Here is a 19,921-nt window from a genome sequence, read left to right on the forward strand (position 1 = left end):
CGAACGCTCAAGAGCTCCATCTCCAATATTCTTCTCTTGCACGAAAGCGCCGGTCTCCTCTTCCTCGGCGCCGGTGGGCACGTCAACGCTTCCTTCGCCGCTATCCTGCTCTCCTCTCCCGTCGGCGTCCGGCACTCTCCTCCTCCTACTCCTACTACTTCTGCACCCTCATCTTCCGTCACTGGAAAAATGGTCAAGATGGGCTCCTCACCAAAATCCAGCAGCGGCCGAGAGAATTCCGGGGAAGCAGCCATGGAGAGGAGAGGTAAGCTATATGGATGACTAGATATGGTAAGTACTTATACGGGTGGGGAAAAAAGGATTTGGAACCGCGGAGGCGTGCGCGAGAAGAGAAGAGTAGAGGGAGTAGCTTTCTCACGAAGCCTTTTTTGTGTTTGTTGAAATACCCGACAGGAGATCATTGGATGCTGCGTGGGCTCAGCGGGGAGTTTAACACTTTGTGGGAGATTCTGTGAACAAATCTGAGCGGTTTGGCAGCCGTCAGATGCTGCAAGGTGGGGCCCGGCCCATGCGGAGAGGAGTAACATCGGATGCTGTATGGGGATTTCAAAAGGTTTGCCTTGATTTCTGGGCTGATTGATATATGACCTTGCACGTGGGAAACTGAGCAGATATTGCTTAGATTTCGGCCCCTAAGTCGGTCGCCACACCAACCTAATTTGCCCCATACTTGTAAATTAATTTCATTCTATAATCACTAAATCATATTAGCAAACAAAAAAGTCTTTTAGCTTATAGTTGCAAACAAGATCTACTTACTGAATCACATTATATATGTAACAAAGCAGCCAGTATTTGCAAGTCATGCATATTTTAATACATATCTGCTAATACTAATTATAAAGTTGAACCATTTTTACAAATTATTCGACATATTGGATATTTACTTTAGTAAAATACTGTCTCATCGCTTAGCTGTGAAAACGTTAGATAACATCAACATAGAGAGTATCTAAAACATTAGGGTAATTCAAAAGTCGAAAGAATATAATTTTTTAAGTATGATCGTCTTCTATTGGTTAGATCAAGTTCCGACCAATAAAATGCACTGCTCGAAATTGAGACGCTCCGTTTCGAATTTGGACAGAAACAAAGATCTGGACGCTAGAGTTCCCGATGAAATATAACCTATTCTCCACGTCGGCCCTGAGCGCGAATCCCGAAACGTATCCACTCCATCCAACAGCCAGGATTGTTCGTCGTTCATACCCCAGCCCTCTTGTTTGATAACAGGAAATCGCCGCCATCCGCTTGAGATCGAGATCGAGATCGAGATCGGGAGGGAGGAAGAGAGAGAGAGAGGAAGGCGGAAGAAGATTAGGAAGGAAGAGATGGCGAACCAGGGAGCGAAGAAGAGGAAAGAGGAGAACAAGAAGCACATGGCTATGCTCCTCCGCATCATCATCGCGTGTAACGTACGCTCCTCTCCTATTCGCTAACAGCGGATTTAGATCTCATCATTCTGTTCGAATTTTGTTGTGTTATTGCTTGATTTTTCTACTTCTGGATTGGGTAAATCGGAGATACCATCTTCCCCGACCTTTAATTGCGATAGGTTTCTAGGATTAGTTGGTCCCAAATTGGGTAAATCGGAGAGTAACTAGATCATGGGGATGATTCTTGCAAGCTGTATGGTTTAATTGATCACTTGATGATTAGGTGAAACATCGAACACTTGAATTTTTGTTTGCATGCATTTAGATTTTCTTCATCTCATTAGATGATAGGGGACTATAGGTATATCCTAAAGGATTGTTCTGAGGAAGATTAAGCCATCCTTATATGCTGTAGAACAAGTTTTCGCTAAGTGGAATTGATGGGATAAGATTAGAAGACCTTGGATGTAAGGTACTCTATGAAGACATTCTGGGGTAGCAAATGGCTTCTGATAACATGATGCGAGAACTCCTTATTCCTGTGGTACTTGATAACAAAGAACTTGGTATATAATGAAAGACATGATTGATTTTTTTATTTTTTATTTTGGTTTCTAGTTCACTTGTATAACTATTTTGAATGCAGGTCATTTATGTTCTTGTTAGGATGCTCATATTTCATTCAACCTTCACATGGAAGCATTGGATTGGTCTTCTCGTGACATCTGCTGCTTACGGATTCCCATATAAACAACTTGCCAGTATGGCAAAACCATCATACTCTGATGATGGAGAGCTCCTAGATGGTGGGTATGACATGAGCACTGGTGGAGTTTGCGGGTATGCTTTTGATTTATTTCTGAATATACATCATGCTATATTTTTCTAGAAATTCTTTTACACTCTCTACATAAGGGTATATTTATATATTTTAAATAAAATAGTTTATTCAAATCTCCAAATGAAAATATCATGCTAAATTTGAACAACTCAGATCTCCATAGAAAATGATTTCTCAATAATTTACCTTGCTTATCCTTTCTTGTTTCTCTTATTGCAAAATTTTCAGCGTCAACAGTTATTTTTTTCTTCCATTTATATCAAAAGATCTGTAAGGTCCATTGTAAATTCTAGCACTAAATAGGAATACTCAGAAATGTTCAGCAGGAAAGTTTAAGTATTATAATATATCTTCTATATTCAATATTATCCTTAACTGTTATTTCTCCTTTATATTTTCTTGCTAAGGCCCCACTGATTTAACTGACATTTGCTGCAGTTATTTGCATGATGTGATCTACATAACAAGCTTTGTCCAGCTGATGTCCATCTTTTCTGGAAAGTTTTGGTGGACTTATTTAGTGGTAATATATTAAACCAATTTATTATTTCTGATTTTCTGAACTGGTAATAGAATTTTAGAATTTTAGTCTGTCCATCATCTATGTATTTGCGACTTAGGTGGATATGACTGGAATAACTCGGGCATTTCTATTATATGGATCTTTTGCAGACCCTCTTAGAGTGGTATATATGAATTGGGAAAAATAAAATATTTGTTCCCTTCTTACCTCAATCACCAAAGAGCTTACTTCCTGGTTGAGGTGGGTATTTAAAATTGCCAGAGATAATCTATATCCAGGAGACTATTAGTAGGTATTGTTGGAGGGTTGACTCGATTAGGGAACCAAGTGAAACAGGTGGGTCAAATAGCTTAAGCACTGTACTGACATAAGTTGGATTTATTGACTAGTCGCTGGTCCGGCTTTTCAATTCCTAAAATGCTGGAGTGTAAACACCTATCCTGTTAGAAGGCAGGTATACCCTTGAACATGTTACCAAAATTAGCAAGTAGTTTAAGACTCAGTAGGTCCTGTTTGGCCTTTAACAAACATCTTCCTTCTGCTCTCTGACCAGGTGGCTAGTTTGTTGCCCTTTAATGTCACTCTTGTATAGAATGACAATGGCAATTAGAGGAGCATAGCATATTTTCTTGCCTCAATTGGTCATGAGTTATTCAGTTTTCCATTCATTGTAATTGGTTTCTCCTTTTGGCATCTTTCTCATTCACTTATGTTCTATTCAGAATATTGTTCTCTGCATGATCACCATTAGAATCCTGTTGTTTCCGCATGATTCAGAATTCAGAAACTTGTTCCTGGAAAGAATTCTCTCAATAAGCTCCGGTTCCTTTCCTTTATTCCCATGAGCTCCTTAACCATGCTTCAATCGTGTAATCTCTTCAACTTCTTCCTTATTCTAGATTTTGCACTTGTATTTCCAAATTGCCAATTGATTGGAGCAAAGCCTAAAAAAGTATCATTTTCAAGTCGTCCCTTTCGTGATGACTTTCCTGTTAATTCATTTTCACACCTAAAACTATCTAGATGTTGGAGAATGAAAGCTAAGTTCTTGTAGTTTCAGAGGTATCTTTGCGGAATTACCTATTTCCTTGCTTAGATGACGGGTTTCACACATAAAAGAGCATGGCTTTCTCTGTAGCTGTAATTAGTCGCATATTTTGTGGATAGAAGATGCAGCCGATATTAAGAAGATAAAGTATAGCATGCATCAGCATGTACTCAGAATGGATACATTTATATTGAATGCCCTGTCTCCTCTGCAGATACCAGCATTTGGGGCATACAAGATTTCCGGTCTCTTAAGAGGAACACTATTTGGTTCTTCAGAGGTATCATAGCCATTGTTTTTCTTTTTTTGCCCTTCGTGCAGTTACTGGACAGGATGTTAAAAATAGTGTTTTATATGTTTCCAGGATGGTGTGGAGGATGAGAAGAGCCGGAAGAAAAGAGAGAGGATGGAGAAGAAGGCTTCAAGAGGCAAATTTATTAAGACAAGGAATCGGTGATTATGTGATATCATATGCATATGTTTAACTTATATACATATGAGAAAAAGAGTTCCTAAAATTCCATTGCATGAGGAGGATAGATTGGGTGCCATGATGACGCAATGAAGCATGAACTTTCCTTGTAGTCTTTTTTAAACTTTTTCTTTGCCCATCGTGGCGTGTGATACTGCGATCCCGCTTGCTGGGTGTAACATTATACTAGGAAGTGTTAATATAGTTTTGATCCTTAATGATCTAAGTGGTTGTTTGATTTTTTTTATTGTGTTTCGAAATACAACATTTATAAATAATGTTAAATGAGAAATTAATGTAAACAAAAAGTCTTATATTTTCTTTTTCTGGTCTTTTTTTTTCTCATTAAAGATTTAAGACCATATGTTTTAACATCTATTTAAATAAAGTGGGTGTCAAGATACTGCATGTGAGCTCATCCTAGCTCTTAAGTTTGTTATCAATATGCATAGAATTAATTTTTTATTTTTTATTTACAAGAAAAGATTCTATTGGCTTAGTAGAATAGATAATATGGGTCAGCTTTCTTACTTACAAAATCTTACGCTTTTCTAATTTCCGGGTTAATATGGGTCAGCCTTCTTACTTTCAAACGTGCGAGCAATCCTCACTGGGAGAGTAGGAAAAGGACCGGACCTCATCCTCTTGGTCGACTCCCAAAAGGAGGCACGTCACCCCTTTCCTTCCCAAGGAGGGAGCGCAGCAGCAGCGGCATGGCTTCCGCCTCTCTCCTCTCACCTCGTCTCCCTCCCTGCTCACCCCATTCTCGTCACCCTCCTCCTCATCTCCGCCGCCTTCCAAGAATAAGAAGAAGAACGCTAACCCTCCCTCCCATTACCTCCTCCTCTTCCTCCTCTCCTCCTCCTATGAAGAAGAAGAAGAAGAACGCTTCGTCCGGGGGTTCCTGGGTTAGCCCGGATTGGCTCACCTCCTTATCCCGTTCCCTATCCCCTCGCTACAAGGACGACTCCGGCATTCCGACCGCCAACGCCAAGCTCGACGACGTCTCCGACCTCCTTGGCGGCGCCCTCTTCCTCCCTCTCTTCAAGTGGATGCTCGAGTACGGCCCCATCTACCGCCTCGCCGCCGGACCGCGTGACTTCGTCGTCGTCAGCGACCCCGCCGTCGCCAGGCACGTGCTCAGGAACTACGGGAGGTACGCCAAGGGGCTTGTGTCAGAGGTCTCCGAGTTCTTGTTCGGGTCGGGATTTGCTATCGCTGAGGGGTCGCTTTGGACGGTATGATTCTTTCTCCTTTGTAATGACTCTTTTCGTAACTTCTTGTATCCGAAGATGTGGGAATTTGAGGATTGTCTAGTGAAAGCATGGTTGTTGGTCATCTTGATATGTTTAACATCCTTGTGGAAAACTGCTTTATATGTTATAAATAAGATTACACCGGCATTGTTTCTTGACAGGTTTGGTGCATTCAAGAAAGTGATTAGGATGTGATTTAATTAGAGCTCACATGAGGTTTTGTTAATTTCAGATCATACATAATGCCCTACGTTCTTGCTCTTTCTTGTCATGGAAAAGATTTGAAGAGTGGAAAAAAAAAAGTGGGATCTCGACTTCTAATTTTTTTGAGAATAAGAATGGAAGAGAACACCGAGAGAAGGAAATCCTTTTGATAACTGTAGTAGTAACCAAATTTTGATAATTCTCTTTATCTTCCTGCTTATGGTCATTTTACTAGCTCATGTAGTCCAAGATCTGCCAATGCGGAGTTGATGAATCTTTGACATCACGATGTTCGAGTATAAGCTATAATTAGTTTTAAAGCGTAACCATCTGGAAGTTGATTTTCTCTTTACTATAGTCTTCAGCTTATTGCCAACCAGATTATGTATTGCAGGTCAGACGCAGAGCTGTCGTCCCATCTCTCCATAAAAGATTTTTGTCCATGATGGTTGATAAAGTGTTCTGCAAATGTGCTCTAAGATTTGTGGAAAAGCTTCAGCCATATGCTGCAAATGGTGACGTAGTGAATATGGAGCAGAAATTTTCTCAGTTGACTTTAGATGTGATTGGCTTGTCTTTGTTCAACTACAACTTTGACTCACTTACTTCGGATAGCCCGGTTATTGATGCAGTTTACACTGCACTGAAAGAAGCAGAGGCTCGCTCCACAGATATCTTGCCATACTGGAAGGCAAGTTCTTATATATTCTCCACTTATATGCTCTAGGGCTTTGTGTTTCGTTGAGTGGCATTCCTTTTGTGTATTTGTTTGTGATAAGTTTTTCCGTATCTTGGCCCAAGAAGTATACCCTGCAACCTGTGTTCGCCACTAATTAGAAAGGAGGAATGCTTCTTGGCAACATTTTGTTCATTTGATTTGAATTTGTAGTCTGAACATCTAATGATTCATGTTTAAGAAAGTTAAGTTTCATGAAAATTGATTTAGCCAAGTGGCAGGCTTATGAACTGTGAAAAACTTCCTTATATCTACTAAATATATCTCCTGTGTTTTAAGTGTGAGTAATGTAAATCTTATACTAATAAATAGGGTAACTGATGTAACTCTACTTACCATAGAAACTCATAGCATTAATTTATGTATTGCGAAGTGACAAATTTCTTTGTAATATCTCGGGTAACTCAATCTTGTTAAATTATGATTTTACATTTATCAACCCAGTGTCAATCTTTTTCCATTTTGGTTTTAAAGTTACTGCTTATTGTGCCTCCCTCAATGTGATTTTTATTGTTCATTTAGCAGATTAATTTTCTCTGCAAGATAGTTCCAAGGCAGATAAAGGCAGAGAGAGCTGTTAGTTTAATCAGGAAGACTGTTGAAGAGCTTATAATGAAGTGCAAAGAGATTGTAGATGCTGAAGATGAACAGATTGATGGAGAGGAGTATGTGAATGAGACAGACCCTAGTGTCCTTCGATTTCTACTTGCTAGCCGTGAAGAGGTCTTTCAATAATTACCTTAAGAGTTATGTTCCCAATATACTTCAATAGAAGCATTTTGTTTTTCAGATAGTTATGTGAAAGGAATTTGTAGATCATTGTTTCAGAAATTCTTTACTAAGAAATTTGTAGATCTTTGGTCCTAAAAAGTTCATATTTACAAATTAAGATGTCTAGGACTTATTTCGGAGCTCTACCAAATGGAGATTGTGGTCTTCTGCAGTTGTTTTGTTTTCTTGCCAATAGTTCCAAGAACTCGTACGATTATTGTATAGTTCATAGTAGAACACTTCAGTTGATTAATGCAGATAGAAGACCTAAGATTACTAGTAGAAATAAATAAAGAGTTACTTGGTTTCATTTCATGTTTTGAGTCACTAGGAAGAATTTGAGAGAATAGCATAATACACTACCTTTAAAATGCTCTGTCTTATTGTATGTTATTACGAGAACTTAACTCCTCAAGCTGTGCTTGATTCTTAGTTTATTATTTTGCTTGCTTTGTGTTTTAACGTAATATTTTTCCATGTGTTCCAGGTTACTAGTATACAATTGAGAGATGACCTTTTGTCTATGTTAGTTGCTGGTCATGAAACAACTGGATCAGTGTTGACATGGACTGCTTATCTTTTAAGTAAGGTACTACTTCAGTGAAGTCAGCATTTAGATGATATTTCCAATTTTACTTCTGATAGCAGCAAAAGAAAATCTGCATAACTTAGTTAATAATGTGTGAATACTTGTCACTATTTAATTGCTGACAGTAATTATGTGACACAAACTGAAGGTACCACTTAGTATGATGATAACATATTTTTTATAATTCCATCTTTTTAATCATGAGGTTATGTACTTCTTTTATGATGGATATGTCATCCATCTTAGCATAGCTTTAGATCTTTCATCATTCTATTAGAGATAATATGTTGTGCTTTTGGTCCTTTGCCATCATGGTAAATTTACTGCTATATATATCCATTATGAATTTTTTTGATATTGTTGTAAACTTACAATAGGATAACTATGCAGGTCACATATATTGTCGTGTAAATACAATGTATATTTGGTGTTAACTAAAATTCCATTTGAGAAAAACTTATAATGCATTACTTAGATAATTGCTTCATTTATGTTGACATCTAAGTATCACACTATTGAAGAATCCAGCAACTCTAATGCGGGCTCAAGAGGAGGTTGACAATGTTTTGCAAGGTAGACTTCCTTCATATGAAGATGTGAAAGAGCTGAAGTACTTGATGCGCTGCATTAATGAATCAATGCGTCTTTACCCACATCCTCCGGTATGGTTCATCTTCTTCTGTCTTCTGCGTTTGAACTCATATTAGGAAGGGCTTCATTTAGTAATGCAAATCCCCCCCAAAGGGAGAAGCATTGTAGAGGGTAACGTCCATTTCAGCTAAGCGCAGTCAATATAAGACTTTCCCCGGCTTTGGGAAGCACTTCGTCCTTCAACTAATCCAACTCCCTCTGAGAGGGAAACTTATACCATCTTATTGGTTTATACTTTATAGGTGTTAATAAGGCGAGCTCAGGTTGCTGATGTGCTTCCTGGAGACTATAAAGTCAATGCTGGTCAGGATATAATGATTTCTGTGTACAATATACACCGGTCGCCTCAGGTACTTATTTGATTCCAGTATTGCATAAAATATTAGTCAGGTCATGGGAATAAGGTCAAGAAATCAGCAAATTATCTTCCTTTTGAGGAACCTCGTAGTTTTCACGTATGGACTACCTAATGGCACATTAATGAGTATTGCACATAATATGGCACTTATGAAGTCTATATGCAGATGCAAATTGTTTTACTCTATTTAGTTAGAAACTAGTTTTCTACCTCAAAAGATAAATCAGTCAATTTGACAACCGAAAAGTTTACTGAAGCTTTCTGATTAGTCCAAATATATACATAATTTGACACATTTGCAGTAAAGAGTAAGCCTTCTCTTCGGTACTCACAACTTTGTTGCTTTATTCAAGGTCTGGGATAGAGCAGAAGAATTTATTCCTGAAAGATTTGACTTAGAAGGACCAGTTCCGAACGAGACTAACACAGATTTCAGGTTTGCAGTTGTTCAATTTCTTTCAGTGTTTATCCTTACATCAGTTGTCCTAACTCACTGCCAACTATGTAGAACAGATCATTATTCTTATCTTTATCCTTTTCATTGATATACACTTATTACTTCATTGTATCTTGCAGCCATCTTTCTCTAATGCCAGAATTGTACCTTTGGCAAAATGCAACCTTGTTCTTAAAGACATTGATCATGTACTTAGGTTCCGTAATAACGTTTTTCTGACCTGTTAGATATTATTGTTAGGTTTATCCCCTTCAGTGGAGGACCTCGTAAATGTGTTGGAGATCAGTTTGCGCTGCTGGAAGCAATTGTAGCACTTGCTGTATTTCTGCAACGTATGGACTTTGAGCTGGTTCCTGATCAAAAAATCAACATGACCACCGGAGCTACTATTCATACAACCAATGTAAGGGGGGCAATTCACATCATTTTTTTTCTATTTCCCTTCATATTTAATACATGGACCTTTATTACCCAAATGACTCCTTTTACTTGTCCTAATAGTTATCAGATGTTTAAAATGATGATAGGTTATTATGGCCATCATTATTCTTCTCATTTATTTTTTTATTTGACCAAACCCCATATATGTGGAGACCAAGGTCTATAAAATTTGAACTTGTGGTGGATGCTCTCTATCTTTAATGAATCCAATGTGCTTGTCTAGTCAAGATCAGGTCTGATATATACTTCTTAAAATTGGGATTTAAAATGAGCTCTTTGTTGCAGGGCTTGTATATGAAAATTAGTCCGCGAAGAATTTGGCATCAGCATCATGAGGTAAATATTTGTTTCATCCAGTAATAGTCCATTCCTACGTTTCTAGTTGGGATTTAAAATTGTTGAGCTATGCCCATTTTTCTCGTCTCAGGTGAACAAGGATAGGTGAATTAGTCAACAATTCGACGAAAATAGAACACAGTTGGCCCATTGTCTGAGAGGATTGGACTAGAAGAGGCCACAGTCATGAACCTCACTGGACGTTGTGACATCTCTGTGAAGCGCAAGGAGCGATTTGCGGCATCCACGGCAGCAATAAATTTTTCTCTCACGATCCATTTAATATGATGTCAAAAAGCATTTTGTTTTTTCTTCAGAAATCACTCGTGCAACATTAGTCGTTTGAACTATTGACGAAAAAAAAAAGGTATAAATTTGTTGATCCTTTACTTGTTTTATTTGTCTACTTTATGAAATTCGATGAATTTTTTCTTTCCAAAAGTAAAGAGGAAGGGAGAACGAGAGATGATGGAAATAAAAAAAAAACTTTTCTTGTCCTATTACCTATTCCTTTCTCTTTGTACAAGTAACAGCTAATCTGATGAAAACTAAAAATAAACAGACAACAGAACAGGAATGGGAAAAAAAGGGGAGCTTCCATTAGATAAAGTTAATTTGGGCGGTGCCTTGTACAAGTTCACTCAAAAGAAGAGGTTTTGTAAATCAGAGAGCGAGGGGCAGACAAATAATGGAGAATATAATAACATCAACAGAACTAACGTACATTTGCCACTGGCAAAAATCGATCGATCAAGGCCCCAAAGCCCCTAAAGAAAAGAAAAGAAAAGAAAATTCTTTTTCCCTTTGTGTCTAATTTGTTACAATATGGAGTATGCTCGGATTACCTCGACAATGGGTGCACGACACAATGGGCACTTGCCACCTCCTCGAACCAACTCATTGGCACATTTTGAACATGTGCACATGTGCCCACATCTGAGGAAAGGAATTGTTGATCAATACACGCATTCAAAAGCATCAGTTTGTAAAAAGCCTTACAGAGGTAGCAATTTGCACAGACCTGTAAAGAAGGGCATCGATATAAGTATCACAGCAGATGCAACAGGTCCCTTTCATCACATGACTCCACTGGGATCCAATCTCTGATGTTTCTTCGCCCACTCCTGTGAGAACTTCCAAGTCATTTATTTGAGCGATAAGATCAATTTTGTAGCATTCAATGTCATGAAAACAGGGAGGAAAACATAACATATTCTACGGAAAATGCTAAACTCCCCACCTTGTCCTCTAGCAGATCGATTCAGAGCAGCTGAAACTTCCTGTCTAACTGAGCGCTGCAACTCTAGTTGCATATCCATGCATGCTTCTAACATTTGTTGCATATTGCTCATTCCCTGCTGAAGTCTAGCCATATCCGCCCTTAAATCATTGATGATATCCCAATCCTGCACTAAATCAGCTTCATGTTATTATTCATTAATGACTGGCCAGGAACTAAAATATCAAAGGAATAGTTGCCCTAGGCTTGATCAGTGTGGACTCTAATGATAAAGGTTACAGAAGATTCAAAATTCCTGCATCTCGTGACGATTGACAAAAGAATCAAATGCTTAAAAAGAATTAGGGGAGAGATAACGCACTATTTCTGTCCGACGCATGCTCTGCCTACTCCAGTTAGTATGCTGCAATTCTGACTGCCATGTTGGTTGTGGTGGAGGAACTGGAGGCGGCAATAGCACAAGCGGTGGCCTGGAAACAGGATCCTCCTGTGCCTGACTTGGATCATCATCTATATGCTCTCTATGATCTTCCTCTGGTGAAGCAGGCACTGGCATTGTTCTCTCAAGATCCCAAGCAAGAGAAGGACCTCCTTGTCTTTCAACATAAGACTGTATCAGCTGGTCCAAGCTTTCACGAAATCCACTGCTCAGAAGATTGGACACGCTCCGCCTGCATGAAATAGAAGGATTAATACATATGACAGCACAATAACTCACATATATGCTGATACTTTCAGTAGGACAACTACCTGCTCAAAAGCTCCCTGATCTCCAAGCCATATACATTGTCGTCATCAGGCGGATTGAACCTGTTAATTCTTCTGCTAGGAATGGAGTGCTCGCTTGCTGGAGGATTTGGATTTCTTTCTTGCCAGTTCACCACAGTCTCTTGAGAATCATCTTCATTCCATTGCTCATTGGCTTCTAACTGATCACTATTTTCTCCATCTTCATCTTCAAGTGTCTCACGTGACCATTGATGACCCATATTTTCCTCCAAATTTATATCAGATTCATCCTCAGTCCCAATGTGTGATCCACTGAAACTTTCATGGGACTGTTGCCAGTTGCTCTCCAGATTCCTAGTATCAACTTCTTGCCAATTTTGTTCTTGAGCAACCAAATCATCATGCACAACATCAATATTAGGCATGCTGCTATCAGTATCCACAGTTTCATGTGTCTCGTTTGGTTGAAGTACCTCAGTATTCTGAGTGTTTGCTTGAGACTGACTGTAATCATTGTTTGATATCTCCTGTGGAATAGTCAGTTGAGACTGATCACTTCTGGAGCCACTGAGACTGTAAGTGCCTGAAGACTCCAAATGAGTACTTGCTTGACCATGGACAATGTTTTCAAGTCTATAGCGAAGTCCTTCCCTAGTTCAAAAACAAAATTTTGTTAAGGTACCAATTTATCTCCACGCAAATAGCAACTGCAAAAATGACACAGTTACATGAAAAAATTTAGTCTGAGAGAAGGATCGGCAATTGCCTTAAAATTACATGGGTAATCAATCAAAACAAAAGAAGCAAATGTCCGAAATAGTGATTCCTTTTCAAGTTAGTCCATCAAAAAAAAAAAATCAGCACCAAATAGTGAGATTCTGAGTTTCCAATGCAAACTTCTAATGACACAATAAATCAAAGTATTGAATTTTAGGCGAGGTCAAATCTGCTGATATACCAGATAAGTCCAACAAGGAGTGCAGAGTAAAGAACTCATACCTGAGGCAGGAGACAGAATGCCTCTGTCTTAACAGACCTAATTCTCTAGCTGCTAATGATGGTGGTCTCTCATCTTCCGTTGGCCTTTCACCATGCAAAAACCTACCTCGGAGGAAGGACTGGAAAATGATTATCATTAGGTCCACTGGCTGAAATAATAAGAGAATATATTCTTTACTGCTAATTGTGAAGTTGGTTTACAATTAAATTTGACTGTTGGGTACCTTCGACTGATGTATGTTTTCTACGTTTAAGAGGGAATTTAATTTGACTATATAAAACAATAGGGTCGCTTACTAATTCAACCCTTGTTTTCTAATATCAGTGTAACAATTATTTCTTCATTCATACTACCTACTGATACAAATACTCCGGCTTTGGTTGTTGTATAATTAAAAATACATTCTTCCTGGAAAATAGTGGAGAGCGGTCATAGTGATGAAATACTAGCTACAAATTTTAAATGGAACCTCAAGGTGCAGAAATGAGCATAAATCTCTACAAAATGAACAGATACAAGCATAGATCTAACTGTAGCTTCTGTGACTATAGCTCATATAACAGAGACATCAAATAGAGTAGGAACCAACCCTCATAGTGCTATTGCCTATCATGTGTTATATATATGTTGTAGAACAGGCCACTATTTTATACTATATCCATGTCTGCGATTAATATATAATCCATTCCAAACCATTGTAACAATTACTAGGTTGATCTACAAATACAGGAACAAACTGTTTGCTGCAGATTGTAATTTCTAGTCTATCCGCAATTCATACAAGCATTTGTTCAAACAAATGGATCATTGGCCTTTATAAACTGCTAATAACATGGACAAGGAGCATCCGATTGAAATGAAATTGAAGTATACAATGATAATTGAGAAAAATTGGAAACAAGATACGGCAAAGCAAAGTAGCTAGATTCAAAAGCTTTATTTACTTCTGATAATATCACCTGTCTACTTTACTCTACTCAAGACAGAAATTTCTAAAACAAAGATCCAAAAACATATGGGAGCTAAAAATTCCAATCTAAATTTCACATGATACAAGAAGAGAAATTAACAGATAAAAAGGATACACACAACTGTCCACGGACCTGAATCCGGTTCCGATGAGCAAAATGCGAAACTGCCCGGTGCTCTGACAATCCCTGGAGCTCCCTCTGTCTCTCCCTCGCCATTCTCATTATAAGATCAAGACGTGCCTGCCTTCCTCGCAGCCTCGGCAATTCTCTCCTCGTATTCTCCAGCTGCCCATCCTCACGGCCATCGCCGGCGCCCCCATCCTCCGTCTCCCCTCTTCCGCCTCCTGGTGCGTCCCTCCGGCTAGCCATCTGCACCCGCTCCCTCACTAACCTCACTCTCTCCCTCTCCGTCTCTCCGAGCCACTCCGCCCTATGGCTCTCGCTCCTCGGCGACTCCTGAGACGCCAATGCCGACTCCGCCATTCCACGAACGATTTGCCTCACCCTCTCCCTCTCGGCGTCATCGCTCTCGCTAGCTTCGACATTAGGGCCGCCTCGCCGCTCCTCTTCGTCTAGAGCAGGCCTCCTCCGATCCCTAGACGATTCGTTCTCGATCTCGCGCCACCGCTGGAGGACGGAGGAGGCCCGCTCCGCCACGTGGCGCTCCACGGGCGACCGCGAACCCCCTCGTGATTCCCGGAGGAAGGAGGCGTCGAGCATCGATACGGTGTGCAACCCGGCGAGCGCGAGGAGCTCGGACTCGCGGTTGCGTCGCTCCATGGTGGTGATCATCTCCTCCGCTTGCCGCGCCACCCACCGGCTCAGGATCCGCGAGTGCCGTCTCGCCGCCGCCGACGACTCGGCTAGGTCGTCCCCCTCCAAGTCCGACCGGCGACGCCGCCGGTCATCGTCGGTGCCGCAAGAGGCCACGCTCATGCAGCCGCGGACGAGCTCCTCCAGCCCCCGCCTGAACTCTCGATCCACGAACTCCGCCATTAGGTCTTAAACATCAAGAAGGAAACCCTAACCCTAAGTCCCTTTCCCCAATAGGGGACGATTCGAATGGTTTCTTCGTTCTTGCGGCCTCGACATATGTCTATATATATATATATATAGAGAGAGAGAGAGAGAGAGAGAGAGAGAGGAGGGAAGCACACCGCCGATCCCAATAACGTTGGGGAAGGAGGAGAGGAGGAAGAAGCGGCGATTAGAGAGAGAAATAAAAATAAATGAAATAATATATTAGTATATATCCACGTCGTAATTTGTGGGGAACAAGGAAGATACGACGCGTGGATTTGTCTGTTTGTAGAAAAAACTTTTTCGAGAATTTTAATTTCATTTTATTTTTTGGGGGGAAAAGGGGAGGATTTTTAGGGAGTGGAGTGGAGTTAGGTGGAGTGAAAAGAAACGGTGTATAATAAAAATTAAAAAATAAAAATAAAAGAAAAAAGAAACGGTGTATAGCAAATGGGCCCAACTACTCGAGCATCATTTATTGGGTTCACGTTAATCATAATATCCCTTTTTCTTTTCTTTTTCCTCTTAATATTTCAGCTTTTTTTCTTCTTCTTTTTAAATACCGTTGCCTAATTTTCTGTTACAAAATCAAAATTATATTTTAATAAATTTAGTTAGTGTAAGTTAAATTAGAGATTTACAAATAGCTTAAATATAGGTTATTATTTAAAAATTCTCATAACATATAGTATCTGTTTTTTTTTTAATTTTACCTCTACTACTAATAAAATTCTACAAATTAACGTACAAAAAATAGTTAGAGTGGTAATTAATTGGTAAACCTAAAATGATATGACCTTTAGAACTGTTTACCTTCTTAAAGAGAGGTTTGACAGAACCCAACAACAACAACACTAAGATTAGATTGCATTTTTATTTTTCTTAGCTTATACTGCATGTATATATCTTTATCCACAGGGATTAGCTTAGCTTTTTTTAACTGATGTGGGCCTCTCACCGGAGAATTCATTCCCAATTAATACTTAGCATCACCTTAATGAGGCTGATAGAAGGAAATTGATTACAATTGAAGGCCACAAATTTTGGTGCATTAAATTATCTAAGTATAATTATATCTAGGCTCGTGATTTATTATTAATCATTTTCACATAGTTATTTTTTTTGTAAAATATTTTTTTACAAGTTGTCCATTCATTGAACATTATCATGTGAGGATCATGTGATTAATTTTCTTATTTAGATAAATAGAAAAGGAGAATAGTTAAAAGTAAGTGAGCACGTCGCGAGGATAGAATATATTAAATAGTTGAATAGATCAAAATGTTATTAAAAAAAACTATGTAAATATGGACAATTATTTCTGGACTTGTAACACCCTTAAATGATACTTAAGGCATATATTAATACTGAGAGTAAGAATTATCAACGGAGGAATCAGAGGAGTCAAATTAGTCCTTCTAAACTTAAACACAAGATTAGGTATATTTTCATATATGAGTGAGTCAGCGACTTATATTTAGAATTTGCTGATTGAATCAGCGATTTCTAATGCACATAATTTTGTATTTAAGTTTTGAAATAAATTATATATGTAAAAGAAAATTAAGAGTAGACTTAAAAGTAATAATAAGAAGGAAAAAAACTCAAAATTAGATAAACATATTTAATTATATATAAATTGCCAGGATGTTGATGCTCCTACTATGGGGAACAACTCCACTGCACATATGGAAGCAAGCCTTGTCCTATTGACTTGAAACTTATCAATGGGAACAAATAAGCATATATAATGTAATATATTATTGGAAGCAGTGCAAAATTAATTCTTAGCTGTAGTATTATTGGACGAGCACATAGAATTTTGAGAATATGTGGAAGTGATCTCGTTGCCGACTTCTTCGTTAGTCGAGTAATCTTGGATCGAGATTTTGAGCTCATCGGTGCCGATCTCGATCCTTGAATTCTGCTAGGCCTACTTGATTGGATTCTCGGTAATGACCAAATATTTGGTCGCCTTAGATCCAACAAATCACGCTCTGGTATCGCCTATTGTGGCAAAAAAAATATATATTTATATACTGTTTATTATATTGTAAGTCATAATTGAAACCATTTCGTTTAAAAAAAAATTCTTTAAAGAAAAAAGGATAATTTGTCACAAAAATTTATGAGAAAAATAGATAGTTTAGCGAGGCATGTGTGTTAAAAAAAATAAAAATTTAATGGTGTACGTAAAAATGAGCAATAATTCAAAAGATCCTAAGTGAATTATTTCTTAAAAAATCATCAACTAACATTATGCTAAGTTTTAATTTGTCAAAAATGCCAAGAATTACCAACAACTTGTGTGGGGATAGACCGATCTCTAAAACCGCGAACTAAGTGCGAATCGACTCTGCCAAAGTCCATCCGCACACACATCTGATCCGCACTAGCTCATCGGTCGCACATATTTACTGAACCGAAAACACACTGTATCCTAATTTAAGCACAATCACGGCACGACAAGTGTCCCGGCACAGCAGCACACGTATTCAACATTGCACCTAGACTAAACCCAGAAATCCCTTTCCCACATTAAGAATATAAACAAGAGTCAAGAGGCATCACCAGGATTCCAGGGACCCCTGTTATATGGGCCCGGGGATTTGGGTCTTTTTAGTTAGCATGTGGTTGTCTAAATGTCCATGGCATAATATAAAAGATAGGCAAGTATTTGCTTCCCGTCGCATGCACCATGTCCCCTTGCAACCCACCCATCCTCCCCCTTTGCAATTTAGCAATCGTCTTCGCCGTAACGACCAAAAATAGTATCGCGCATGATCCTTTTGCTTCCTTGTAGCTACTCGAATCTTGGGCCTTGATGGGGTCGTCACACCCCCCATCAGTCCCTTTTATTAGGATATCTATCTTTATAATAACCTCTCCTTTTCTTCTTAACTCTTAGTTCTTTTTTCCTTTTTCTTTTCCTCTCTTGCTTTAGCTTTAATTTACCTTTTGTGATCATAGTTTTTGTTGGTCATAGTAAAGTATAGGGCCGCGAATGAGAAACCGAATCAATTATATCGATAAGTTTTACATAATTGAGCGGCGGTTTATGTGAAAATAGCTAATAGTTTAGAAGTCGAGGTGTAATTATGTATACTAAGTAAGCATGTTTAGGTGAAAATGGCATTTGTTAATTACTCAAATACACAATACTTACCCAAATTTAGGATATCTCTATAATTAGGTGAACAGATTTTATGGTCATTAATCCTATACAGATAACTATCTCCTAGTAGTTAATGATTGGTACTGCACATAGTAGATATCCGTAGTTTTCTCAGCTTGCAAATTATATTAGATGCATTTATATAATAAGTGCCTCTATTGGAGGATAAAAATCAAAGCAGAATTTAGTCAAAGTCTTAAGATAAGGATAGCTAGAGTATCATATATATATATATATATATACCATTAGCAAAGATACATCACCTAGATGCCAAATAAATAGTTGCAGATGATCTATCTCGAACTCTTGGAGCTACCCTAAATGAGTGGGATATAGGCTAGTGTTGGTTGATATATCACAGCCAATATATAATTTTACAGATGATCACCTAACTATATGTGCATGTTAACCTCGCCTCATTTGGATCTTTGCAGGGAATTTAATAGTGGATGGGTGAGATTTGTAACCTTTGAATGACACTTTAATGGATAACTTTGGTCAATTTATACCTAGCTTAAATCCTATAGATAGGGCCTTATATGATGGACAAGATGGACTTTGTTGCCTTGTTATTGTTCATTACTCTTCAGAAAAACCCATCACATGGATTTGTCTCCTCATATCACTAAGTTCACTAAGTTCACTCTCTCTCTCTCTTATCTAACAACTTAAGTTTCTAAGTTAATATAAATCGAAGTATAATTTTTTTGATAGGTTTAGAGTTCAAATCTCATTTTATAGTGCAAGCTTGATAAGGTTTTATGTTAGTTTGTTATCTATTATTTTGAGTTTTTGAGTCGGCTAATTATTTAAGAAAAATTTTATGAGAAAAATGGATAGTATTCATTTCTCATCACAAAATGAAGTGGATGAGGTTTTTTGTCTGGTTATATACTTGGACAGTAGATGCCAACCAGGATGGCAGCCAATTACTGGTAAGTAGTTCATGAGCTCCCAATGCTCTAGTAGTTAGATTCTGCATTGAGATGCAATCATGCATGGAGGACAACAGGAAACCTACTAAACTCTAGTGTTGCTATATCTTTCACCCATGCATCTTGTCCCCCATACCACCTATCATCTTCAATTATTTTAGCAATATTCCAATTCCCTAGGATCCAAAATAGTATATATGATATGATGGATTTGTGGGTAAGTGGACTTCTCTACCCATGATGGATTGATGGTGAAGTCACTTTAGAGCCACAGCTTACCTTATCTTATCAATTGCATAATTGCATTAGGTGGTGTCTCTCCCAAAACTTGAGTGCTTGATATCTATATGACTATATCCTGGTTAAAGTTGTTGGAAAGTAATCCCCCAAAAAAAATTCTTCCCTTAGGAAGTGGCAACCTAAGATTAGAGGATTGCATATGAAATTTAGAAGCTTGGCTAAAAGAATTATAGAGAAAGGTACTTGAACTCTTTAATATATAACTTTTTGCCAAATTTTGTTGACCTTGGCTTTGTTGTCTCCTATGTTTGGCTTTAGGGATCCAAAGAGTGGAGAGGGGGGGAAAAGTATAGAGATACTTGAGGGCTAAGCAGCTGGATAGCTCTCCTTTCTAATAAGGTGGTGTATCCAAGGTCAAAGTAGATCTTTTCATAACATTAAGGAAATGGAAAGTGAATGTAATCATGATTAGTAATTAATTAATATTACTGAATGTAATCATGATTAGTAATTAATTAATATTACGGCGGC

At 38.4% G+C, this 19,921-nt stretch overlaps 3 protein-coding genes across 5 annotated transcripts; 2 read left to right on the forward strand and 1 right to left on the reverse strand.

Moving 5' to 3' along the window:
- Window positions 1-1,089: 1,089 nt before the first annotated feature.
- LOC140793798 (uncharacterized) lies at window positions 1,090-4,528 on the forward strand. Its single transcript, XM_073145497.1, has 5 exons — window positions 1,090-1,436; window positions 2,044-2,237; window positions 2,677-2,761; window positions 4,024-4,089; window positions 4,174-4,528. Exons 1-5 carry the CDS (start codon window positions 1,353-1,355, stop codon window positions 4,264-4,266), a joined length of 522 nt encoding a protein of 173 aa, XP_073001598.1. The 5' UTR covers window positions 1,090-1,352; the 3' UTR covers window positions 4,267-4,528.
- Window positions 4,529-4,857: 329 nt separating this feature from the next.
- On the forward strand, window positions 4,858-10,478 carry LOC140793797 (carotene epsilon-monooxygenase, chloroplastic). Its single transcript, XM_073145496.1, has 10 exons — window positions 4,858-5,519; window positions 6,136-6,432; window positions 7,003-7,200; window positions 7,736-7,837; window positions 8,359-8,499; window positions 8,731-8,838; window positions 9,200-9,282; window positions 9,544-9,706; window positions 10,030-10,080; window positions 10,172-10,478. Exons 1-10 carry the CDS (start codon window positions 4,995-4,997, stop codon window positions 10,187-10,189), a joined length of 1,686 nt encoding a protein of 561 aa, XP_073001597.1. The 5' UTR covers window positions 4,858-4,994; the 3' UTR covers window positions 10,190-10,478.
- Window positions 10,479-10,657: 179 nt separating this feature from the next.
- On the reverse strand, window positions 10,658-15,229 carry LOC140794110 (uncharacterized). 3 transcript variants are annotated; one of them, XR_012110063.1, is made up of 7 exons: window positions 14,153-15,190; window positions 13,049-13,167; window positions 12,071-12,700; window positions 11,682-11,991; window positions 11,321-11,491; window positions 11,102-11,204; window positions 10,658-11,016 (listed from the first exon to the last, which is right to left on the reverse strand). XR_012110063.1 is itself a non-coding variant. In XM_073145975.1 (7 exons), the coding sequence occupies exons 1-7, from the start codon at window positions 15,014-15,016 to the stop codon at window positions 10,899-10,901; spliced, it is 2,319 nt and encodes a 772-aa protein (XP_073002076.1). In that variant the 5' UTR covers window positions 15,017-15,229; the 3' UTR covers window positions 10,658-10,898. The 3 variants fall into 3 exon arrangements, 2 of the variants coding, with proteins under 2 accessions (XP_073002076.1, XP_073002077.1); XM_073145975.1 differs by having other exon boundaries at window positions 11,102-11,213; window positions 11,321-11,486; window positions 14,153-15,229; XM_073145976.1 differs by having other exon boundaries at window positions 11,321-11,486.
- Between the last annotated feature and the right edge of the window lie 4,692 nt (window positions 15,230-19,921).

This window comes from Typha latifolia, chromosome 8 (assembly GCF_019914945.1).
Source record: "Typha latifolia isolate L0001 chromosome 8, TyphaL0001v2, whole genome shotgun sequence".
Taxonomy (NCBI): domain Eukaryota; kingdom Viridiplantae; phylum Streptophyta; class Magnoliopsida; order Poales; family Typhaceae; genus Typha; species Typha latifolia.